We start from the raw sequence: 24935 nt of genomic DNA on the forward strand, positions 1-24935 counted from the left end.
AAAAAAACAAAAAACAAGATACAAGAAAGATTGTTTTTCAGTAACAAAACTTATTCCTGTGTTTATTGCTTGGAATGAAATCATTGTTAGGGTGAAATTAAGGGGACAACCAGGTGTTGAGAGAGAGAGTCTCTTGGATACAGAGACTGTGTGTGTGGGGGGGGAGGGGTAATGAAGTGAAGAGGGAAGAAAGGAAAGTAGGGGGCAGGGGGAATGAAAGATGACCAAGGGGAGAAGAAATAAAAGAAATCCATCAGAATTGGACAGGGAACAAAAACTTAAAAGAAGCAAAGAATATGATGTTTTGTTTTTTTAAAATTCATATTATGCAGTTAAAAAGGTGGGGGAGTAAGACAGCCAACAGCTTTGATTTACAAAATGGAGAACTATTTACAGAGAATTTCAAAAACGTTTTTGTTTCGGGCGGGGGGGGGGGGGGGGAAGAGAGAGTATTTATTTTTAATAACAGGAACAAAGTTAACTGGAAAATTTAGGAAAATTTTTTCTGAAAAATTTTGAAAACTAAAAAAAAAAGAAAGGAAAGTTCTTGATAAATAAGTATTTACAAATTGTAATGATCACAGCAGAAATTTCAATATAATTTTAAACGAGAACGAACAAAAATAGAAGTATTTTTAAACGCAAACAAACAGAACATTTGATGATGAGGATGATGATACTGATGATGGTGATGATGATGGTGATGACAGCAGATGACCTTTAAAGGTCAAAAGGATCAATGAAATCCTGTAAAAAGTTAGTCTGTGACTGGAATTGAGGTTCCTGCTGGTCCTGCAAACAAAGCGACCGATTCAAGGAGTTGAGGCTGACAAAGTGTGTTTTATGGCTGAGTTCACCACAGCTGTGTAAGGACGAAGCGGCAAGATTGCGGACTTCCATGTTGTTCATTGAGCAAACTGGATCCGACCGTCTCCGCTGAGAGAAATGATTGCGCAAAGCTTTGGAGGAGAGGATCTTACCAGAGTCCAAGATTTTACTAGAATCTAGTCTTTGGAAAAGACTTGAAGAGTGACAGATTTTACTGGACTCTTCAGAGTTGAGCCCTGATGGTGCCGAGGCAGAGCTGCATGGAGAATGGTTCGATGCAGCCAAGGAAGTGTACGACTGACATTTTGGGGTAACATTCACTGGATTGGAACTGCTTGAATTAGATCGAGAATCATCCAAGCTGTACGGCAACTTGTCTAAAATGAAGTCTGAATAATCCAGTAAAGAATTCCGTTGATGGTTCCTCATTTGAGCTGCATCCCCCGATGCCAAATTTCTGTTGAAATAAACAAAAAAAAAAAATGCAATGAAAGAAGGATATACAAACAACTCAACTACTTAGTGAATTAAAAAAGAAAACAAAAACTTAAACTACAAAACTGAATAAATAAATAAAGAGAAAAGAAGGAAGAAACAACTGAAAAGCAATAAATTTAAGAAGAAACATTTGTTGTTGGTCAGAGGTGAGTAATGAGGGGGGGGGCTGCAGGTCTGAAAAGTTCATGCATTTGTTGGCCACTGGGCAGTTGGTGGCTTTTGCATGGACATAAGCTTCATTCTTTCCCTACACATTGAAAAGGTGAGATGTAGTGGTTGGGGTGTTTGGCTCATGAACAGAAAGGTTCATAAGTTCAATCCCTGGACCAAGCAGTGCATTGTGTCCTTGAGCAAGGCCCTTCATTTCACATTGCTGTAAATACGGAACAGCCAAGTGCTGGGGCAGCTCTTAACCTCACCAGCAGCCAGGTCCTGGATGTACCACAGGATCACGGATGGCAAGAGGGCCTCAGTCTGCCTTCAGCTGCGTCATAAGAGATGCCCAAAACAATTAAGAGAAACATGGCAGCAAGCGAGAGCTGTTGAAGTGTCATCCATGTAGGAAATGGGATGGGGGGGGGGGTTAAGTGGGCTGTAATCTACATTTGGGCCATGGGGCTAATATTTAACTCACCCCTTGTAAGTGGACTTGGTATACAGAAACTGAAAGAAACCCGTTGTGTGTGTGTCCTGTAACTTAGTGGTTTGGCAAAAGAGACTGATAGAATAAGTAGCAGACATTAAACTAATTAAGTAGGGGGGGGGGGTGTAGATTAGTTCACCGAAATTTCTTAAGGCAGTGTTCCAGCCTGGCCACAGTCCCCTGACTGAAACAAGTAAAAGAAATTTGTTAAGAAGTCCGTAGTACTCAATACCGGTGAGAGATGGAACAAACAAATTCTAAGGTTTTCGGTTGGAACCTTCGTAGGAAATTGAAAAGAATGGAAGTCGTTCAACTCACTTGCATTTCCGGTGTTCATGACAAGAGGTTGAATTCTTGAAGACGGTTTCCGTATTTGGAGTGGAATAAGAGTCCAACATGGCTTCACTCGAGGTTGTAGCAGAAAGAAAATCGGTTAAGGCTGAAATTTACACAAAATATACCAAAAGTTGTTGTTGTTGTTGTTGATTTGTTTGCTGTTTCTAGTGGACCTTGTCCAAATACCAGGTATTTTTTATAAACTGTCAACATATTTTCAGTACAACAGGAAAAAACAAAAGACAAAATAATGAATGCAAATATCAGAAGTTTAACCCTTTCACTTAAAGACATTTCTTATTCTTGTTGCTGTTAACTAATAAAATGTACTGAAGATTGGAAAGAAAGGGATCAGGAGCAGATTCAGGCTGATCCCCAGTTTCATTGACCCTTTAACATTTAAACTGAATATATCCAGTCAAAATATCCTCCGTATTTTATGTTCAAATTGTCTGGGTCTGGCTTCTCTTGCCAACCCTACAAGGTCCTTCTAAAAATAAACAATCACATCATTGATATCTCAAAGCTATCAGATAAACCAGGATTAATTGAAAACAATGTGAATAAATAGACATCACATTTGACAGAGAAATCTAAAATGCTAAAAGGCATGGAACTGAAGACTTTGGAACTAAAAATAAGTGGAATTCATTTCTCACCAGGGAGTAATTCTGCAGGGTTTTTCTTGGGAGTCAATTCCAGGAACTGCTGCTTCATCTGGTTACATTTCTCCAGGTTAAAAAGCTTTTTCTGTTGACAAATAAATTTGAAAAAACAATCAAAGAAAAGGCAACAGAAGTTGTGAAGTGGAAGAGATGAGAGATGTTTAGTGAAAAGGAGGGGGGGGGGGACACTGATATTGCCTCTGCAGCCAAGGATGCAGGACATATTAAGCCCATGGATGCTGCAAAACTATTATTAAACATTTGAAGTGGGAAAGAAGCAAGCATGGCTGTGTGTGTTTGAAAAGTTTGCTTCCCAACTCTGTGGTTTCAGCACCTTGGCCAAGTGTCTTCTGTTGGAGCCCCAGGATGATCAAAGCCTTGCAAGTGGATTTGGGAGATGGAAACTAAAAGAAGCCCATTGTGTACACACACAGGTGTCTCCTCATCTTAACATTGTGTTAGAGGTGTGAACGAGTGTCACCATCAGAGAAATATTGTGTTTCCAATCTTCCAGGTCCAGCCACAGGAAACTATTGCTTTGCATGGAAACAGGAGAGGGCTGACATCAAATTTTCCTCAACTAATTCCATCTGACCCATGCAAGCATGGAAAAGTGGACGTTAAACAGAAAAAAAAAAAACAACTTTAGATCCTGGGAATCACCTACCTCTTCAGCTAATTGCATGGCTTCATTCAGATGCTGTAACCTTTCTTTCTCAAAGTTTCCTTTTGCCTCCAAGAAAAGCTTCTTTTTGATTTCCAGTTGTTCGTATTCTTGAATTAATTGCGTTTCATGAAGAAACGAGTTGCTTGAATTCTCAGTTGGCGCTTTCTTGGCAAACTTCTATAAATGGCAATCAGAAAGAAGAGAAAAAAAAACAATCTATTAAAATTAGGGACTCGTTTAGAAATGCTTTAATTCAACAACAAACAAAACAAGTTAATGAAGGGCCCTCTATACTGTCATTTACCATGCTAGAAATGGGAGCTATATCTCTCAAACTATCACCTCAAAAATGAATGATACAATAGAGACTCTGATATACAAGAATATTGAACGGGATGGTCATGGCTGGAATGCCTTTGTCATAGCTTCCTTGTTTGACCGAAATGGAGCTAAGAAACATCACATGATGAAATGATTATGAAGATTTCTGAGCAAAGAAAACATTGCCAATCTTGTATTGTTTCTATCCCAGTCAATGTTAAAGAAACCAACCATATTTGATAGAAGACAAAGAAAAAGGAGTGATGGAGGGGGGGTATGCAAAAATGCTTTAAATATTATTATGCTCCAATATGCCTGTGTATCTTTTTTCAGCATCAAATGATTACAGCAGCAGCGCAGAAGATTCTCACCTGCAAGGTTTCCTCTTGGAAAGCAACCAATTCTTTATACTGTTGAAGTTTTGTCTTGAGTAAATCCAGTTCTGATTCTTGTTCAGCATCTAAAGTTTTAGCACTTGCTTTCTCAGGATCTGATAAAATATTGAAAAATAAGGTTATTAAAAGCTTCATCTAGGTCAATCATTGAGTGAATTTCCAGTAGCAAGTGGGTAATGGAATGTGTGTGTGTTCCTTTGTCACAAATAACCACAAAATATCTGTTCAAACAGAATGGTTTATCTTTCCCTGATATCACTGTGACACATGGAAAACAATCAACACAGTTGCAGTGATTGGCAAAAGATTATAAATCATGTCACCCACCAGACGATCGGAGGTCGTTATACAACACTGATCACAATAGGCTGGCTGGGTGAGCAGGCCCACATTGCCCCTGGATGGGATGCTAGTCCACCACAGGGTTACCCATTCACAGCTGAGTGGACTGGAGCAACACAAAATGAAGTGCTTTGCTCAAGAACACAACATGCAACCAGTCTGGGAATCAAACAACAGAATCTAACACACCTTACCACTAGGCCACACATCTTCACATTATAAAGATAAGCCATTGGGTTTTATATTTATATATACCTCCGGGTAGAGGTAGGGGTCCACCAAGGTTCCGTCCTCAGCCCCCTCTTATTTTTCATAGTCCTCCAGGCAATCACAGAGGAGTTCAAGACAGGTTGCCCCTGGGAGCTCCTCTATGCTGATGACCTTGCCCTAATTGCGGAGTCACTATCAGAACTAGAGAAGTTTCAAGTGTGGAAGCAAGGTCTAGAATTGAAGGGCCTTAGAGTCAACCTAGCTAAAACCAAAATCCTAATAAATAGGAAGGTAGATAAAACACAAACCCCTTCAGGTAGATGGCCCTGCTCAGTATGTAGAAAAGGAGTAGGTAGTAACTCTATAAGATGTACCCGGTGCAAGCTATGGACACATAAGAGGTGCAGCAACATCAAAGGCAGGTTAACTAGCAAGTTAGTTTTTGTTTGTGGCAGATGTTCAGGTGCAATAAAGACTGCAAACAAACAGGAAACAACTTCTATCTCATTCCAGGGTGAAAAACTAGAGGTAGTCGATAGCTTCCGCTATCTGGGTGACCAAGTTAGTAGTGGGGGTGGGTGCGCTGAAAGTGTAGCTGCTAGAATAAGAATAGCCTGGGCAAAGTTTAGAGAGCTCTTACCCCTGCTGGTGACAAAGGGACTCTCACTCAGAGTAAAAGGCAGACTGTATGACGCATGCGTACGAACAGCCATGCTACATGGCAGTGAAACATGGGCTGTAACTGCTGAGGACATACGTAAGCTCGCAAGGAATGAAGCCAGTATGCTCCGTTGGATGTGTAATGTCAATGTGAATACCCGTCAGAGTGTAAGTATCTTGAGAGAAAAGCTGAACATTAGAAGCATCAGTTGTGGCGTGCAAGAGAGACGATTGCGCTGGTATGGACATGTGGTGAGAATGGATGAGGATAGCTGCGTGAAAAAGTGCCACACCCTAACAGTTGAGGGAACCCGTGGAAGAGGTAGGCCCAGGAAGACCTGGGCTGAGGTGGTGAGGCAAGACCTTCGTACATTGGGCCTCACCGAGGCGATGACTACTGACCGAGACCTTTGAAAATGTGCTGTGCGTGAGAAGACCCGGCAAGCCAAGTAAGATCGTTGCCAGTGCCCGTGGACTGGCTCTTGTGCGGGTGGCACATGAGATGCACCATTTTGAGCGTGGCCGTTGCCAGTACCGCCTGACTGGCTCCCGTAGGATTTTCGAGCGAGATCGTTGCCAGTGCCCCTGGACTGGCTTGTGCGGGTGGCACATAAAAGACACCATTTCAAGCGTGGCCGTTTTCGTGCGGGTGACACGTAAAAGCACCCACTACACTCTCTGAGTGGTTGGCGTTAGGAAGGGCATCCAGCTGTAGAAACTCTGCCAAATTAGATTGGAGCCTGGTGTTGCCATCCGGTTTCACCAGTCCTCAGTCAAATCGTCCAACCCATGCTAGCATGGAAAGCGGACGTTAAACGATGATGATGATGATGATGATGATATCTATTGCCAAATTTTACTGAAGGTATTGGCTAGCACAAAGTTATAGTAGAAGACACTTGTCCAAGGAGCTGTGCAGTAAGATTGAAACCAAGACCATGTGGTTGTGAAGTAAATTTACTTCCACCTTCCACATTTTGTTTATTTTTCTTTCCAGCTGCGAGATTCCATTCAAGAGCAAGATGAAGCTCCAACATTTGCAGAGTTCTCCCATTCATCTGGGTCAATTGCACATTTGGCAGGATTCTCTCTTGTCCTTGGGGGATCAGTTCTGGTCATTTGTACCCAGGTAGAACTGAACTTGGAACACAAACAATTACAAGAGATGCTGCAAATAGCCTGCCTGATCTTCAAACAATTCTTCTAATCCAATCTTCTGGACCGAAATTAATAATTTGCTGCCTTGTTAAACAACATTAAATCCTAACTGACCAATGTTCCACTAACTCGTGTGTTCTGCTAAGCTGTTGGTGCTGGGGTGAAATCCTACCATAGATTAGCAGGAAATGGTTACCCTTTGTGCCTTCGATAGTTAATTAACGCAACACAATAATTACCTTTAATGTTGTTCTCCAGATAATTGTGAAGGGTCGTACAGTATCGATTAAGCTTTTGGAGTAATTTTTGGCACTTTGTAAATGACACACAAGTTTCATCTGTAAAGAAACCAACAACATATACTCATAAGAATTATTTCTTACAAACAAAAAGGTCATAAATTTGGGGAGGGAGGCATGGTTGGAAGTCAGCGGAATTGGAACTCAGAGCGAAGCGACAGATGAAATAACAATAACTACATTTAAGTTCATTGGAAATTGAATGGCAGCCTCTTTATACTTACATCCACTTTCACTTGGGTTGAAAGAACTCTTGCCTTCAGCCACGTCCATCTCTTCTGCATCACTTTCAGAATCTACTTCGTTTACAACATGCATCTGAAAGGAACACAAAACAGAGTGATACAGATGTATACAGGTGGTGGTGGTTGTTGCAGTGAGTCATTCCAGCCATGACCATCCCATTTTTTTTCTACATGCAGAGAACCCAGAGTGTCCTTTTTTAATCTTGTAGGATATGATTTGATGGAACTTGGCTACTATTTTTAGCAAGTCAAATAAACATATGGAGACTTCCTCATTGACTCAAGTTGTGGTGATGGGGAACATCACTATGGTAACGTTGAAAGTAGGAGGTGGGTGGGTGTTGGAATATAAAGCTGGCAACACTGGTGGCCCAAGACTTGTTATATAAGTATAAGAGTTCTTCCCTTTTATATTGCTGTCAATTAATTCCAAAGTACATAATTACAGTTAAATTACTTCAGAATGCATTAAACTCATCAAAGTCCATAACTGCAAGAATACATCAAAGTACATAATTTCAAACTGGTTTCACTTCTTACAGAAGATATTCCTTACACTGTGTGTGTATGTATGCGTATATATATATATATATATATATATATATTAGCAAATGAAACCAACAGAACAAGTACCAGAGCTGATTTGTTCAACTAAAACCCTTCAAAGGAGAGCTCCAGCATAGCCATAGACCAATGAGGGAGAAAAAGAGGACATAACATTGGAATACTGGAGAGGAGATTGTGAAATTAAATGAAAACAAGAGATGAAGAAAGAAACAAACCACAGAGTTGAGTTTAAATTTAAATTGCTCGACCAGGGACTCTAAAGTCTGTACAATCTTTTCTATGAAGTTCTCCAAGTCGTGGTTCTCTGCATGAAGGCTCTTCAACTTCTTTTCATAATCTCTCAGCATCATGCTGTAGAATTCTTCAACTTGACTGGAAGAATAAAAGAAGACAAAAATAATGGTTAAAGAAATATTTCAGACAACAAAGAGAGATTATAAAATGCTCCGATACAAAATGGGAGAAAATAGATGTACAAAGGATTCCTCTTACTTTGAATTGGTTTTCCATGTGGCCCTTTTGCCGTCAGTTTTTGGTAAGGCATTCAGAATCTCAGGACCTACAACAGAAACAACAAGCTTGAAAAAAAAATTCAAAACAAATGTCTAACAAAAACTTGGTCTTTCCTTCAAAATTTTAGCAATGCCAACCATTCTTTCAGACAAGGGACTGTCTGAGGGAGAGGGAGAGAGAAAGAGATAGGGGGAGAGAGAGAAAGAGATAGAGAGAGAGTGATGACCCAACGCTGTAGGTGGTGAAGACATTGCATCATTAATAAACATTTTAATAACATTAATTACTAAAAAGATAATTATGCAAAAATTCTTTCTTGCATTCAAATTAGAAATTATTATTTTTAAAAGATATAAGTGTGGTTATGTGGTTAAGAAGTTTACCTTAAAACTACATGGTTCTGGGTTCAATCCCAATGTCTGGTACCTTAGGCAAGTGTTTTCTACAATAGTCCCAGGTCAACCAAAGCTTTGAGTAAATCTGTTTGATAGAAACTGGAAAGAAGCCCGTTGTGTGCATGCATGTGCATCTCCTTGTCTTGACATTATGCACTAATTGTAAACAAGCATCCCTAATATATAAGGGGAGGTGTTTATTTGCAATCTTTTGTGTAAACATGTTCAAGCATAGGGAAAATATTCCATTGCTTGGAAACAGGAGAGGATTGGTGGCAGGAAGAGCATCTAGCTGACCTGGACTAAACAACATGTCACTTAAAGGAAACTCACCAAGTATTTTATGAGATTTCTCCATGAGAACCTGACTCAACTTCTCCTTCAACCGATTCATCTCCCGTTCATTCTTCTTAGAGTCATGTCGGTACTGGAGTTCCCTGTGGTTAATTGTAGAGTTCAGTCGTTTCACCTGGGGAGCAAGAAAGAGAACAGACAGGTATGAAGGCACCGATTAGCAGAAGATAAACTGGGTTCATTATGACCCTCACCAGCAAATTCACATTCTTGAGATTCTAAGTTGAGCCACTACTATTTAGTATGTGATTAGAATGTTACAGGAAGGAATCACAAGAGAAATTCTTCAAGCTGACCCCACCACCAGGAGATCCAGGGGCAGACCAAGAATGAAAATGTTGGATAGTATCCATAGTTTTTATTTGGCCAGATTTGGGAATCCAGATGGAAAGTCTAATGATAGTTGCTTCTGATAGGATGCTATGGAGGAGGTGCCAGAGGGTTCTACCTGCAAGACCCTACAAGCAATAATTGGTAAAGAAAACAGGTGATGGATGCAATCCAGTCAACAATTTGGACAAGGCTAATAAAAGGGATGATGGATGTAAAAATCGTTTTGCTTACCTCATCCTTCTCAGCTTTAATGGAAGAACAGAGAGAACGGTTTTTGGTAGCAAGTTCTTTTTCTTTTCCTTGTCGAATTGCAATTTCCCGTTCTAGCTTTTCAATATCGTCTTTGAGTCGCATCTGTGAGGTTTGTAAGCGTTCATAGTCGGTTATTATACGAGATGTTCTGAAAAACAAGGGCAGAGGGTCATTTGGGACAAAGTGAAATCAGTAACAACTGAAAACAAAATTCAATAATAAAAATGAAAACAAAATTGATGAAAGAGCCTTTATGTGATCTCTCAACATGCTAGAAACAGCAGTTAAATTTTTCTCAAATCATATTGTCTTTTTAAAGACAGAGGCGCTGTGGATATCTGCACTGGTTATTTGAGAAACACAGACCTTGGGTTAAATAACAGCAAAAGCAATTGCTAACTTACTTTGATTCCAGTTCCTCTCGAAACTTTGTGTCCTGTTGAATGCGTTTAAGTAAATCAAAAGTGATGTTCACGAGAGGGACGGTGATGTTGGACATATTGCTTATCGTTGGTAGACACATATTCTGTAGCAGCTGACAGCGGGGAAGGCGAAAGAACATGGAAGACAACATTAGCAAGATTTCAACAATGATCCATATTCAATGGCACACACACATATTAGACACACAGTCAAGAAAAACAGTTTATAAAGCGTTAAAGCTCATTGGGTAGAGGTGCGGGGGAGATCAACTTGGCATATTGGGCCCATGAGGATTCTTTTGAGATCTTGGGGGTGGGGGGGAGAAAGATGAGTCTTATATGCCATCAAATATGGTATTATTTAACGAGAAACAATGTCACATCAATTACATTACAGCTGAGAAGTAAACACACACACACACAAACTACAATTTTTAACATGTAGACATACATCCACCAAGGCAAGAGATCAATGAAATTGTTTGGTTAAACTAATCCAGATTAGGGCAGATCTGGTCTACAGACCTTGAGACAAGAGGGTGTTGTGTGTGTGGAGGACTAGTCCCTCCATAATCACTCAACCTGGGCCCTGAAGGAAGGGATACATTAAATAACATAGTCCTAGGTATGCAATACCCAAGATAAGGATAGAGGTGCTCATTCCTCAGATAATGGATTTTGGTCAGTCAAGATTGACCAGAGACTAAACAACACACACTAATTAGGTGCTGAAAAATTTGCTTCCATACATATAAACGCATCTTTATACACACACAAACAGTCACCACTGACACAAGCCACTGCTTCCCCCCCCCCCCCGCCATTCATAACCAAAACAATTTCTTTTACAACTGTAACTTTGTGGTTGATATATTAAAGACAGCACCAAGACACCATTAACTTGAAATAACGCCACACCCCGTGCCCCATCACCTCTAATAATATCCATCAATGCCTGACATTGTTTCCATTTCCCCAGCAGCCACACACAACTTACGGACGTATATGAAAGACTTATTCTGAACCCAATGCAGATGGGTGGGAGGCATGGCGTTGGGGGCAGGGTTGACGGCAACCCTGGGTTGAAACAACATCGTTTATAAAACCCTAACAATCGGCTACAAGTAGAACATTGTATACAAAAAAAATGAAACATTGTGTATTGTACAAGTGTAACCAATTTATTGCTCATAAGTTTTAACAAAATCTTCTTCGGGCCCCCATTGAAAACCACTGCCTTAATGTATTAAAGGAAAGTAAGCCTGCCCGATCAAGTCTGACCTGGGGCTTGACCATCATCATCTTCACCACTAAAACAGGTCAGAGTTTTCCAACCATTTCAGCCATTTCTAGGATATTGCATGGGACATGTTCATCTTATTTCTCAACTTACACAAATAACACAGACAGACACACACACAAACAATGAAAGCAAAGTGAAAACAGTTACCTTGTTCAAGTGTATAATACAGTCTTCAACGTTCTCCTGGTTACAGACGCTGCTGCTGTAGGGATAGCTGTAAGGGTACATGTCAAGGTAGCTGTCCGACAACATGCTGCAATTCGAAAAGGGTTTATCATAGAGAACCTTAGAGCAGACATTGTTCCCATACAAGGAATCCATCCTACAAACAAAAACAGAAAGAAAAAAAACAGCAGTTAAGCATTAACTGCATTCACCTGTGCACAGGTGTGGTTGTGTGGGGTAACAAGATTGTTGCACAACCGTTTGATCTTGGGTTCAATTCCTTTGTGCAATACCTTCAAGCCTTGGGCCGACTCACACCATTACAGTGGAATTTGCTAGACAGTGTGGCACAACCCCATCTCATACACAGGTTCAGTACGTACACATGTGGCACCCACGTGTGGTCACTATTCTTGTCCTCTAAGCAGCTCAGAGATATATCCATCTAACGAATCTGCTCACCTGGATAAAATGCCAATCTATCATAGATGATCAGGTAACACCAATCCCTTTCAACTTGGTGATCAGTAGCCAATGAGGAGCTTCTACAGGGTTGCTCCAAATGCTAGAAATAGCAACCAAATCTCTCAACACATACCTTTGTATAAGGAAGCATGCAACAGACAATATAGTTCTAGTGATACAGTCTGAAAAGGGGCCATGGCTGGAATTTCTGGAGTAGCTATAATCAGTTTGTTGAACTGATGTGACTAGAGGGTAACCAACAAAACATTAAGTATTGGCTCTAGTTCAGTCCATCTAGCCGTAGACAGGTACCATGGGGGTAAGTACAGCTTACCACTCTAGCTTACATGGAGTTTTATTCATTAATCACTTAGTAACGAATCCCCCACCACCACTCGAGTAATTAAAAGTTTAAAATATTTAATTGGACGAACAATGTTATCAGAGACAATGACAAGACAAATGATTCAGTGGAATAATAATGTGAGTAAACAGGTGAAATAATTAGCTGCAGACACAGGTGATAGGTGTACAATGAATGACTAATATGGAGAGGAAACGAACAGGAAAATAAACAGCATCAGCCAGAATTATCCAGGAAACATTCCAATGCAAATAAGAACAGAAATGGCAGGGGAATTAAGAAGCTTGCTTTGCTAACACGAGGTTTTGGGTTCAATTCCATTGCACAGCACCTTGGGCAACTGTCTGGCCATGTACCATGGCCCTGGGCTGGCTAATGCCTTGTGAATGAATTTGGTAGATGAAACTGTAGAGAAGCATATCGTGTGTGTGTGTGTGTGAGCCCTACCCACTGCTTGACAACCAGTGTTGATTTATTCACATCCCTGTGACTTAGCAGTTCAGCAAAGAAGACTAATGAAATAAGTACCAGGATTGATTTGAGTAAACCACAATCTTATGATAAATGAATCCAACACCGTAACCACTAAGCCATGCACCTCTACATTGGCTGCCAAAATAACTTTTAGTATAATCTGTGGTTGACTTATGAAACAAACATACGTGTCAGTTGAGTGGAAAGATGATTGACATCTTTCACTTGAAATGTCATCCAAGTTTGGCAAAGAATAAAATAACTTCTTCCTGTTTTTCATCTGAGACCAAATTGTGACATTTCAGAGATTAATCATTCCTCACAGCAACACAAATAGGGGCCTCTTCTCACCATGACATACGAACTCATAACAGAGTCACAAGCCAGGTGGGTCCAGTTATGAAGCTTCCTTTGCAACCATGAGGTCTTGGGGTTCAATCCCACTACAGAACACCTTGCACAAGTGTCTTCTATTACAGCCCCCACATCAGCCAAGTGGATTTGGTAAACAGAAACTGTGTGGAAGCTCATGTGTGTGTGTGTGTCCCCTCCATCCAACTGCTTGACAACCAGCGTTGGTTTATTTACATCCCTATCACCTAACAGTTCAGTAAAACAACCCCTGGCTATGTGGGTATTTTGAAAATACCTCAAAGGGTGATGACTGTGCCTGGCATAATTACAGGTTGCCCTTTGCTAGTAATGTGGGACAAGTAATTCTAACGAACCAGTCTTTTAGTTCAACAACAGAGCTGCCACAATTGAATAAGCACCAACAAGAACTTGGGCTTTTTTTTTTTGGTAAGTTAAACGGTGGCTTTTAAGAAACAACCTTTTTAAAAGCAGGCTTTTGATGTAGGGAGGGGGGAGGAGTTGCTGTAAATGCTTTGACCTTTCCATAGTATGGTAAAAAAAGAAAAAAGCCACCCAAAAACTGAGAGAGAGAGAGAGAGAGAGAGAGAGAGAGAGAGAGAAAGAGAGAAAGAGAAAAGAAGGAGCAACGAGGAAAAGAGAATATATTACTGTAGTAAATTAGGGTTGAATGAGAAGAGAGAGGAGGTGGTGGTGGTGGTGGTGGCAATAATGAGGTAAATTGTTTAGGGAAATAGATGAGGGAATAAAGAAGAGAGGAACTTTAAATGAAGGTTTGTCAGGTCCAATACACATGTAGACATAGACAGGAACCAAAAATAGATGCCTGTATGTGGTCACTCCAGCGGCTAGAAATAGCAGCCAATTTTTGTGAAACATCAGACTATCTTAAAAGATACACACTGAATAAATATGATCTTCAAAGTAATGTGTCTTGAGAAAATATGGAATATCTTTAATCATAAGTCAGCTCAATCAGGATTGATCTTCACAACATATTCTTAAGTCAGTAAAGCAGAGCTTTCTAAATGGATGAGCTTCCATAACATTTTAATGTCAACTTTTCCATATTTGCATCTATCAGATGGAATTTGGTGATGCAGATCTTCTACAGCCAGGTACCCTTCCTGTCACCAACCCTCACCTGTTCCCCCCCCCCCCACAGAACATTGGAAATGAAGGACATAACTTGGATAATGGTCATGCTTGTTTTACAACCAATGCACAATGTCAAGAGAAAGAGATACAAACAGGCACACGTATTCATGAGAAGCTTCTTTCAGTTTCCATTAATCAATTCAATCATAAGGCTTTGGTCAGCTTGGGAATGGAGTAGAAGAGGCCTCACACACACACTACAAAATAAATTAATGAACGAGTATTTATATGGTGACTCAAATTGCTAGATATGACAGCCAGATCTTCCTTTAATCACACTGTAGTTCTAAACATTAAAGGAAAAATGGTGGGAATATCTTTGACCACATCCCTGCTGGATCATGGCCGGCCCCAGGGCAAGAAAAACCAACACCCCACAACGAACATGATAATATTTCACCAATTATATTAGTGTAGACTGGAATATAATGGAGACACAATTATATAAATGTTTTGCCCAGCTACATGTGGAATGTTTGTCAGGGTGTGTATTTAACATGGAATCATTTTACAGAGATTTGCTTGCCATTTAATGCCACTACTACTACTACTACTACTACTACAACAGCTAATTAGCTTTAGCTGGGAATGTGGAACACTGCTGATTCTAGTTTTACAATACCGCTTCTGTAGCTGAGATAATAAATATATAATTTTATATATATATATAGATATATATATACATACATACATATATACACACACACTATATATATATATATATATATATATATATATATATATATATATATATATATATATACACACACACACACACCTTTTGTTGTAACAAGTTTTCATACTACTGATATCACACAATGTGGTGTGTGTGTGTTAGTACTGGATTAAGAAATTCACTTTGCAACCAAAAGTTTTCAAGTTAAATTGACAGACATAACTGATCAAGAAGTTCAAAGAAATTCGCTTCACAACCACATAGTCTCTGGTTCGGTCCTGCCATGGGGTCAAGTGCTTTCTACTATAGTCACAAGTCGACCAATGTCTTGCCAGTGAAATTTGATAAGTAGAAACTGTATGGAAGCCTGCTGTGCGTCTGCCCACATTGACATCGTTTTGTCAGCTGTGAAGTCTGTGTTCTTTATCCTTCCCACAAATTCCATTTTTAGATATGGAAAACCCTGTGCAACAATAAACACTTTACTTTGAAACCAAGGATTAGGCTGCCACCAGGAAGAGGATCTGGCTGTAGAATACAACCAGTCTCATTCAACCAGTTCTAAGAAGTGAGGAACACACACACAATATTTTCTTAAAACTTTGGATTCAGCTGATAATGGAGTTACCGCCTTTGCATTCCATTTTGATATCTGCAACATCCCTAGAAATAGTTTTTATCTTTAAGTTGCAAAGAGAAACGAATTTGTTTTTCTTGTTATTATCTTCCTCTAAAAGGTGATGATGATGATATCACATTTGTGAGACAACTCTCTACACACATTGACATCATGCAGGATGCTCTTTGTTTAGGTTGGAAATTTGTGTAGGTCAGCAATTCTTACATCTTTATACAATTCCATCTCAGCAGCTGCAACACACACACACACACACACACACACACACACACACAGGATTGTATAAGAAACTGTTCCGTCGCCGAATGCGATTGTGTTGGAGAGGAAAGTGCAGACGTTTGCAGCTTCCACAACCCATCACCTATTTACAAGATTAACAAAAATTTATGAAATGTTATGACTTTCCATACGACCGTTTATGTATCTGTTATCTTTTACTAGTTGCAGTCAATCGACTGTGACCATGCTGGGGCACCACTCAGAAGGGTTTACAAACAAATTGGTCCCCCACTGCCAGTACTGATGCATTTTCTTTTTCTTAGCGTGGTACATATTACATTGACATCTAATATAGGGGAGGGAGAGGAAGAGGTGATATTGTCAACTGTCTGTACTAATTACTATTGGAAGGACGAAAACCGAAATTGACCTTGGCGGAATTTGAACTCGGAGCGTAACCAAATACTGCAAAACTTTTAGTTCGGTACACTACTGCCATCCACCACCCTCACAACGACAACAAGAATTTCTAACTGAAACAAGGCCTTACAATGATTCAAGTACCAGATCGATATTTAATTTCTAGACTCTGGAAGAACAAAAAGTCGACCTCAACGGGATTTGAGCTCGAAATGTAACGAGGCGCAATCGAACACCACCAAGCTCCATTTTGTGAGAAGTTTTAGACACTTCACGAGCGGAGAATAAATATGCCTGTTATAATATTCAACAAGTTACACACAAGTTCCCTCATCCCACACTCTCAGACAGTCAGGTATTTATATATAAAACATTCAATGTTACCTACCTATGATATCCAAAATCGTACACAGAAGAAAGTTAACTAAGGTTACAGCGAAACCTATAAACTGCCAGCAGAGTTCTGGTATCTGGCAACAGAATTACTAACAGCAGCACCACCACTGCTACTACTACCGCTATTAACACACAATGCGGTATTTCAAAGCATTAAGCTGCTACCACCACCACCACCTCTAATAAACAGACAATGAATTACTTGAAAGTAAGAAGCCACAAGAAAGATTAATTCTCTAGCGCAACCATAATCATGACAACAGCGTTGTAGAATTTGGCAAAGCAATAAAAATTATATAAACACACACACCAATAGGCAATACCTGTACAATATATCTTACCTGCACAGGAGATATGTGCGTGCGCGCGCCTGCCTTAACCTGTTCAGAATCCTTGCAACAGTTTGTTTACAAACAACATGGAAACGAGGCTGGATCTCTCTGGTGGTGGTGGTTAATAAAGATGATGTTAGAGAGGGAAGACGGAGTCGGTGTGATTTACAGAGGAGACGATGGTGATGGACCAGAGGAATATAGAAATCGAGTAGTGGTGGTAATACAGGAAAGGTGGTAGTTATAGAAAAGGTGAGAGGAGACGGTCCCAGATGACAGACAAGAAGCACCCACTTATACAGAACATCATATCCATTTCAGAAACTTAGAATAACAAACACCAACGGGGGGGGGGGGGGGTGAGCAGAGCATATGCGTGCGTGTTGCGATACCTTTTCGGAACCGCTTCACTTCGAGAAAGGAATGCTCGCCGGGAAAGACATGTACAAATACATCCATACACACATGATGTGCATATGCAGCATATGTTCACACACATATTACAACGACTTAATCATACCTGAGCAATTAGTAATACAGCCACTGTTTGAAACAATCCCTAGGTCCTCAGAAAGAGAATCCGGTACCATTCAATCACACAATGTAAGCTAGAGAGAGTAACGGCCGTGTTACTTTACTAGCTCACCCCACTCCCACCCCCATCACACGTTAGTTTAACAAATAAATCTACTGGACTCCCAAAGTTAATCACTAACGAAAAGAAGCCAAGTTCTAAAAACTTAACGTGTCTTTCAATGACAGATTCTGTCACTCTCCAGCCTGCAGAGCAACGTGAAATGAAGTGTCTTGCTTAAGAACATAACTCACTGCCTGGTCCGGGGATGGAACCCATGATCTAGCGATCGCATCCTAACCGCCAGGCGCCTTCATATATACATAATACACATCCATACACACACGGTGAGGACCAGAGAAAGCATTTGAAATTGAAGTCACTAAAACAGACAACGGGCTTCTATGTGGCTCCTCGAATTACTAGAAACAGCGACCAAATACCACCAGACTACACGCAATCATCTCGAAAAGGGAAGGACACACTGGATATTGTAATCCTGCAGATATCATCTGAAAGAGTAAAAAGATGAGGATGGTGGCTACTGGGCCGCTCTGACCACCAAGTTAATCTGAGATTAAACAAACCACGCTTTCTTCGCTAGAAATAGTAACCAAATCTTTCTTATATTGTCCTACCGCCTTTAAAAGAGGCGGTCATATTGTCCAATAATATAGTCAAATAAACAAGATGGCCATAGTTAGAACGCCGTCGGTCAGTGTCCCGTTCGATGATGACCGAGATGGGAATTAAAACTCCTTTACCGTTGAGAGAAACGCTGATATATAAAAACTATACAAAGCAAACAACTATTTCATATCAATACACACCGTGGATTCGACTGGCCAGAAATAACAAATCTCAATCAAAAACCTACACCCTGCCGTCTTAAAGGACACATTGGCTAATGTTTGTCCTGGATGGCCTGCACATAAGAGCCGGCGAGATAACAATGGCTATCCAGAGGTCTGCACATTCAGAGCCCTCTCGGTTTTGTAAGGTGGACCTTCCAATTCATCTGCAGCAACTCGTTTTGAACAAATGGGACAATACTGCCAAAGAAGACATGTACACGGGCAACAGATGTGTCTTGAAATCAGAGTTTAGGAACAGGGGCCCCTAACATCCCAACCATAACTCTACCAGTATCATTTTGGTTAACTAAAATAAGGTGAATGTCTTGCAGGTGGATGGAAATTGTCCTAGCTTCGAGCATAAACCGGAGCAACGGTGGTTTGACCCGTTTCTGTAGAACCTCCAACAACAGAATGGCCTGCATTGCCCCTTTGTATTGGAACAACTTTGACCTCAGCCTAAATCATATCCTCGTACGAAGATATATTCCAATCTTTTATAATGTGGAGGCTGAGGTCAAAGTTGTTCCAATACAAGAGGCAATACAGGCCCCGTGTGTGTGTGTGTGTGTGTGTGTGTGTGTGTGTGTGTGTGTGTACACACACCAACTATTTATTGCTTTATGGCACATAAAAATATCGGAAGTAGAGACGAATGTAGACCATAACTATGGTTGAATGGATTTCAAATTTTCGTTCGAGACGAAAGATATTTGACAATCATAAGCAGATTCCATAACAAACATGACAACTGTTACATGACAATTACGAAACTGCGTGACACTAGTTTATAAAGCGACTTAAAAACATCGATTCACTAAGATTATCTGTGCCATTGGTAGACAAAAACTCGCCAGATACTTAAAAATCTAAAACACGAACAAGGGAGATAACTCCAATAAAAGCAATTGAAATTCCGGTTGATTTACAAAACTGCCGAACAATGAATATGGTGAAGACAGATATAATAATAATAATAATAATAATAATAATGGCCAGAATTATATATATATTTGTAGGACAAATGGTGTTGGTAAGAACAATACTAGCACCAGCAGGGAGTGTAGAAACCATTACAACGTAAACGGGGATTTTATCGTCTGAAATACCAACTCGTATTTATGAATGTAAGACGGCAACAAGCATGGCCTGAATATCGCGTGTGTGTATATATTTATACACACCATTTCAACTTCGAAAAGAGAACCACACACACAAGCCAAGGGTGAATTGCGTAAGATGAGCAAAAAAAATGACTAGAGTTACCCAGGCATTATGCAACTGGTAAGAAAGATGTGTATATATATATATATATATATATATATATATATATATACATATACACACCATATACACACACACACAATGTTGGTATCGTTCCAATTGTTGTAAATGTACTGTTGAAGCATAAATTAAGAAAGTATTTCAACGCCAGTCTCCCCCCCCCCTCTCGATTGTTTAAAGCTAAAACCATATTAAGGGGGTTCGGTCGAATTAAAGTGTTGCTTCGCGGTAGTTGTTTTGGCTTGGAATCGCAAACGTTCCGTGTTCAAACGACATCGGAATTCTACCAACCTACCGGTGTCCTCAATTCAATTCCACATCATCTCTCTGGTCCCCGGGGGGGGGGGGGTGAAATACAGAGTACCGTTCATACACGAGGGGAAGTAGAATCAACCAAACCGGCAGCATTTCCTTCCCAGAGCTGAGAGTCCTACATACACCAAGAAAATATAGATATATTCAGCAATATATATATATGTATATAGCCATGGTACACTTGTGGGCATGGCATATATATTTAGCAATATACCTACATGTGTGTTTGGTAAATGCCAACGCACGAAACTCTCGGCCCTTGAGTAACTTTTAACGATTAATAAAAAAAGAAACGTGTGTATATATATATATATATACACATATAGCCTATATATATATATAGAGAGAGAGAGAGAGAGAGACTGGTCTTCAGTGTTCGACCTAGTTCGGTTTGGAAGGGACTGAAAATAACATCAGTGAATGTATTTCGTTTTAACCGCCACGGTTCAGGCCATGTTGGAGCATCGTTTAAGTAATCTAATCTATTATTGACTTCCTACTCGCTATCATTATTATTATGCGTGTGTGTGTGTATTTCATTTATTGATAGAGTTTTCTTATCTTCCCAGAAGGAAAATGGACAGAGACAGAGGGCGGCTTTGAATTGTTTTACTGAGGGGAAACTGCAAGGTTACCATAACAGAAGAGAAGTGAAATAAATCAATACCAAAAGTCTGTTTTCTTTGTAAATAAAGGATTTCCCACTGGTTGAATGTAAAAGAAACAGAACACTATACTCACGCGTTTTACTTGTCCAGTCTTGTCTTGTCGAATGGGAAAGAAAAGGTAGAACCTAAAAGTCCATGGGTGGGGACCGACTGAGGCTGAAAGAAATGGACATTGCTGCTAATGGTGAAGGAGAATTGGAGCCAAAGAAGGCCAGGACCGACTTTTATGGATGTGTAAGAGACAGGGTCGAAGACGGGAGTCTGTTGAAGTTAGCGGTTATTTTGGCTGACAAGCCAGAAAGAGCAGCTGAAGGAATGAGAGAGAGAGAAAGGGAGGAATATATATAGGGAGGGGGAAACGGTAGGTGAGGGAAAGAGAAATGAGGACAGAAGGAAGCAATGGGAAGAGGAGTTAGAGCAAAGGTAAGAGGAATATGAATAAGGAGAGAGGGAGGAGAAGATAACAGAAACGAAATCGGGTACAAGTGTCTTCTGTTAGAAGCGAAGTGGGAGGAGTCAGAGAAAGGGAGAGAGAGAGAGAGATGAAATAAGCGAAGGAGAAAGAGAGTGAATACGATTCAGAGGGAAGGAAAGGAAAGATGTTAAGGGAGAGAGAGGGAGAAGTAGGAGAGAAATAAAGTAGAGAGAGAGGAGAAAGAAAAAAAATAGATATGGTAAGGGAAGGAAAGAGAAAGAAGTATAAAACTAGAGAGGGGAAGTTGAACGGCGAAGCGCTATCTGACTATCTATCTATCTATTTGTGTATGTGTTTGTATATGTATGTGTGTGTGTTTGTATATGTATGTGTGTGTGTTTGCGTGCGCGTTAGTAAAAAAAAAAAAGCCGAAGTAAGGGAAATAGTAAAAAAGAAAAATCAGAAAGAGAAAAAGAAAGAGTGAGAGAGAGAGTCGCAAATCACCCTGTGTGTGTGTGTGTGTGTGTGTGTGTGTGTGTGACAGATAGATAAGTTGTGACAGAAATAGAAATGATAAGAGTATGTAGGAGAAGAGAGAGAGAGAGAGAGGACGAGTGGACGAATATGTGCGTGTGTGAGAGAGAGAGAGAGAGAGGACGAGTGGACGAATATGTGCGTGTGTGAGAGAGAGAGAGAGAGAATATGTGTGAATGAGTATTTGAATGGGAGAGCGTGAATGTATGTGACAGACTATTATAGATGTGCCAGAGAAAGTGTGTTTATATAAGTTCCAGTTTAGTTCGTCACATTTATATTGAGAGGCAGCAGGGACAGGATGACCGAGTAGTAAAGTTCGCTTCGCGATCGTAAAGTTCGCTTCGCGATCGTAAAGTTCGCTTCACGATCGTAAAGTCTTAGTTTCGATTCCGTTACGTGTCTTTTTCTATAACTTCGACTTGATCCACATCTTGTGGAAACTGTACTGAGGCTCGTCGGCTGGATTGTACCAGTAATGCTCACACAGGCTGATTCTATTTGAGATTCCATTAAGGGTACACGTGTCTGTGGAATACTCAGCCACTTAAACGCTGATTCAATGAGGAGGATGTAGTTTGGTTGATCAAACAACTAAATACATATGGTTGGAAATTCTGACTGAAAACCATTTTTATGAGAGAGAGACAGACAGACAGAGTATATGAGTGATATATATTGATGTATGTGTGTGTATATACACACGTGTATACGGCTATATATATGTATATATATATATATATATATATATATATATATATATATATATATATATATATATATATATATATATATATATATATATATACAATATACATGACAACTGGAAGTTCCTACAGGACAATCTATTAAGGGCAACAGACCAAATCTGTGGTTGGAGCAAAGCCAGACCAAGGGTGACACATGGTAGAGTGGAACAGTGATGCTGATACGGCCATGAAAGAAAAGAGACAGATCTGGAAAGACTGGAAAAGTGGGGAGGGAGCAGAGAATCAGATGAGAAAACTAAAAGGGAGGGGGCTAGACATGAGGTTTATGTAGCTAAGGGTAGAAGCAGAAAGGAAGAGGTTTGCCAAAGTCCTACAGTGTGATGATCAGAGACTTGAAGTGTTCCAGGTTGCTAAGACACTGTGTCAGTGGGAATCAGGATATTGTTGGAGAGAAGTGTGCACAGATGGATAATGGTATACTTATCATCATCATCATCATCAATTAACGTCCGTTTTCCATGCTGGCATGGGTTGGACGATTTGACTGAGGTCTGGAGAGCCAGTGGCTGCACCAGGTTCCAATGGACAAGAAAGAGATGTGGAAAAGTAATTATGCAAGACTGTTGAATGTAGAACATTAATGGGATAAAGGAAGTCTCCCTCATGTGTGCCCAACGAAGGGACCAGCTATTCTAGTGGATAGCAGTATGATAGATAAGACAAAAGCATGAAAACTGGCTCCTGATCCATCCAGAATCACAGCTGAGATGCTCAAGATATCCAGTAAGGTGGGATATGAGCTGGTTACCTGCACGGTTAATCAGGTCATTCAAGCTGTCAAAAACGACAGCTGTTTTACTGATAGTTTCCTTTTACTGTTTCACTGAATGGTTTTGATGATAATTATAAAAGTTTAAACCAAAATGATAATACTCTGTCTGCAAAGATATAACATATTCACAAAATATGTTTTTATCTTCAGAAGATCTTTTACTGAAATATTCTGACTAATATTCTCTACACGTGGATTGCTGGTGATTCCCCCCCCCCCTCTGTCTTCCTTTCCCTTTGGACTTTCCTCTCTCTCCTATTTCTGAAGAAGAGCTTTGCTCGAAACATAAAGCACCTATCTTTCCTTCCCTGAGCGTCTTATTAATACTTTGTATCATGTACCACATCCTTGCATTGTTATTTTTTTACTTCTTGCTTCTTTTTCTCCTTTTTTTTCATTTAATTATATATATATATATATATATATATATATATATATATATATATGTACATATATTATATACATGTATATATATATATATATATATATATATATATATATATATATATATATGTATACATATATATATATATATATATATATATATATATATATATATATATATTATATACATGTATATATATATATATATATATATATATATATATATATATATATATGTATACATATATATATATATATATATATATATATATATATATATATATATATTATATACATGTATATATATATATATATATATATATATATATATATATATATATGTATATATATATATATATATATATATATATATATATATATATATATATATATATATATATATACATGTATATATATATATATATACAACAAGAATAATATTTGTCTCTTATTATAGAAACAAAAGGGTTTATAGGACTGCAAAAGAAATGCTCAAATATAAATATTTGAAGATATGTATGTTTGTACATATGTATGTGTGTATGTATGCATGTGTATGTATGTATGTGTGTGTGTGTGTATGTGTGTATGTATGTGTATATGTATGTATGTAAGTATGTGTGAGAGAGAGAGGAAGAAAGAAATAAGATAAGAAAGCTAAAGAGAGATAGAGGTGGTGGTGGCGGTGGGGGGTGAACATGTCACAAACTGATTAAAAAATCCATTGTTGTTGTAGAAAGAGAGAAGACATTTTGCTCACCTCCTGTTGCACGACACAGCTTTCTCCCTCTTGTTGTTGTTGTTGTATTGGAATCAATCGGATGATTAAGCGACTGTCGTCTGTTTTTATATTTCGCTGTCGTTATTGATGTTGTTTGTTATTTTTCATTGCTGCATTGATGACTCAATCTGATGGCTTTCAATAGATTTGTACGTTTATTCATCATATTTCACTGAAATGGATGGAGGGATGGAGGGATGGATGGAGGGGTGGAGGGATGGAGGGATGGAGGGATGGAGGGGTGGAAAGATGGTTGTTGTGCTTTTTTAAAAAAATATTTGCTGGGAAATCAATGGAATTGCAGTGGAAGATCCATAAACTACCATGGCTTTTATTGAATGACAGTTCTTTGTGTGTGTTTGTGTGTGCATGATAGTTTAATTAATGAATTAGTGTGTAATGTATCGTAATGATAGTGGTGGTGGTGATGTTGGTGGTAGTGGAAGCAGCGGTGGTGATGTTCATGCAATGTATTGTTCCAATGCTGGTGGTGATGGTGA

At 39.4% G+C, this 24935-nt stretch overlaps 1 protein-coding gene and 1 long non-coding RNA gene across 7 annotated transcripts; one reads left to right on the forward strand and one right to left on the reverse strand.

Annotated features, from left to right (window-relative positions):
* Positions 1-30: 30 nt before the first annotated feature.
* On the reverse strand, positions 31-21734 carry LOC106869002 (afadin- and alpha-actinin-binding protein A). 6 transcript variants are annotated; one of them, XM_052975932.2, is made up of 14 exons: positions 20853-21734; positions 11554-11659; positions 10086-10216; positions 9661-9829; positions 9076-9211; positions 8327-8393; positions 8050-8206; positions 7247-7340; positions 6963-7061; positions 4330-4448; positions 3638-3814; positions 2965-3055; positions 2288-2408; positions 31-1285 (listed from the first exon to the last, which is right to left on the reverse strand). In XM_052975932.2, exons 2-14 carry the CDS (start codon positions 11656-11658, stop codon positions 721-723), a joined length of 2031 nt encoding a protein of 676 aa, XP_052831892.1. In that variant the 5' UTR covers position 11659; positions 20853-21734; the 3' UTR covers positions 31-720. The 6 variants fall into 6 exon arrangements, with proteins under 6 accessions (XP_052831892.1, XP_052831890.1, XP_052831895.1 ...); XM_052975930.2 differs by having other exon boundaries at positions 11554-11728; positions 20853-21731; XM_052975935.2 differs by lacking the exon at positions 20853-21734 and adding an exon at positions 17605-19394.
* On the forward strand, positions 19661-20840 carry LOC149131361 (uncharacterized). Its single transcript, XR_016238096.1, has 2 exons — positions 19661-19796; positions 20681-20840. It is a non-coding gene; the product is annotated as an uncharacterized LOC149131361 (long non-coding RNA).
* Positions 21735-24935: the final 3201 nt, after the last annotated feature.

Source organism: Octopus bimaculoides, chromosome 23 (genome assembly GCF_046866305.1).
Source record: "Octopus bimaculoides isolate indiv1 chromosome 23, ASM4686630v1, whole genome shotgun sequence".
Lineage (NCBI taxonomy): Eukaryota > Metazoa > Mollusca > Cephalopoda > Octopoda > Octopodidae > Octopus > Octopus bimaculoides.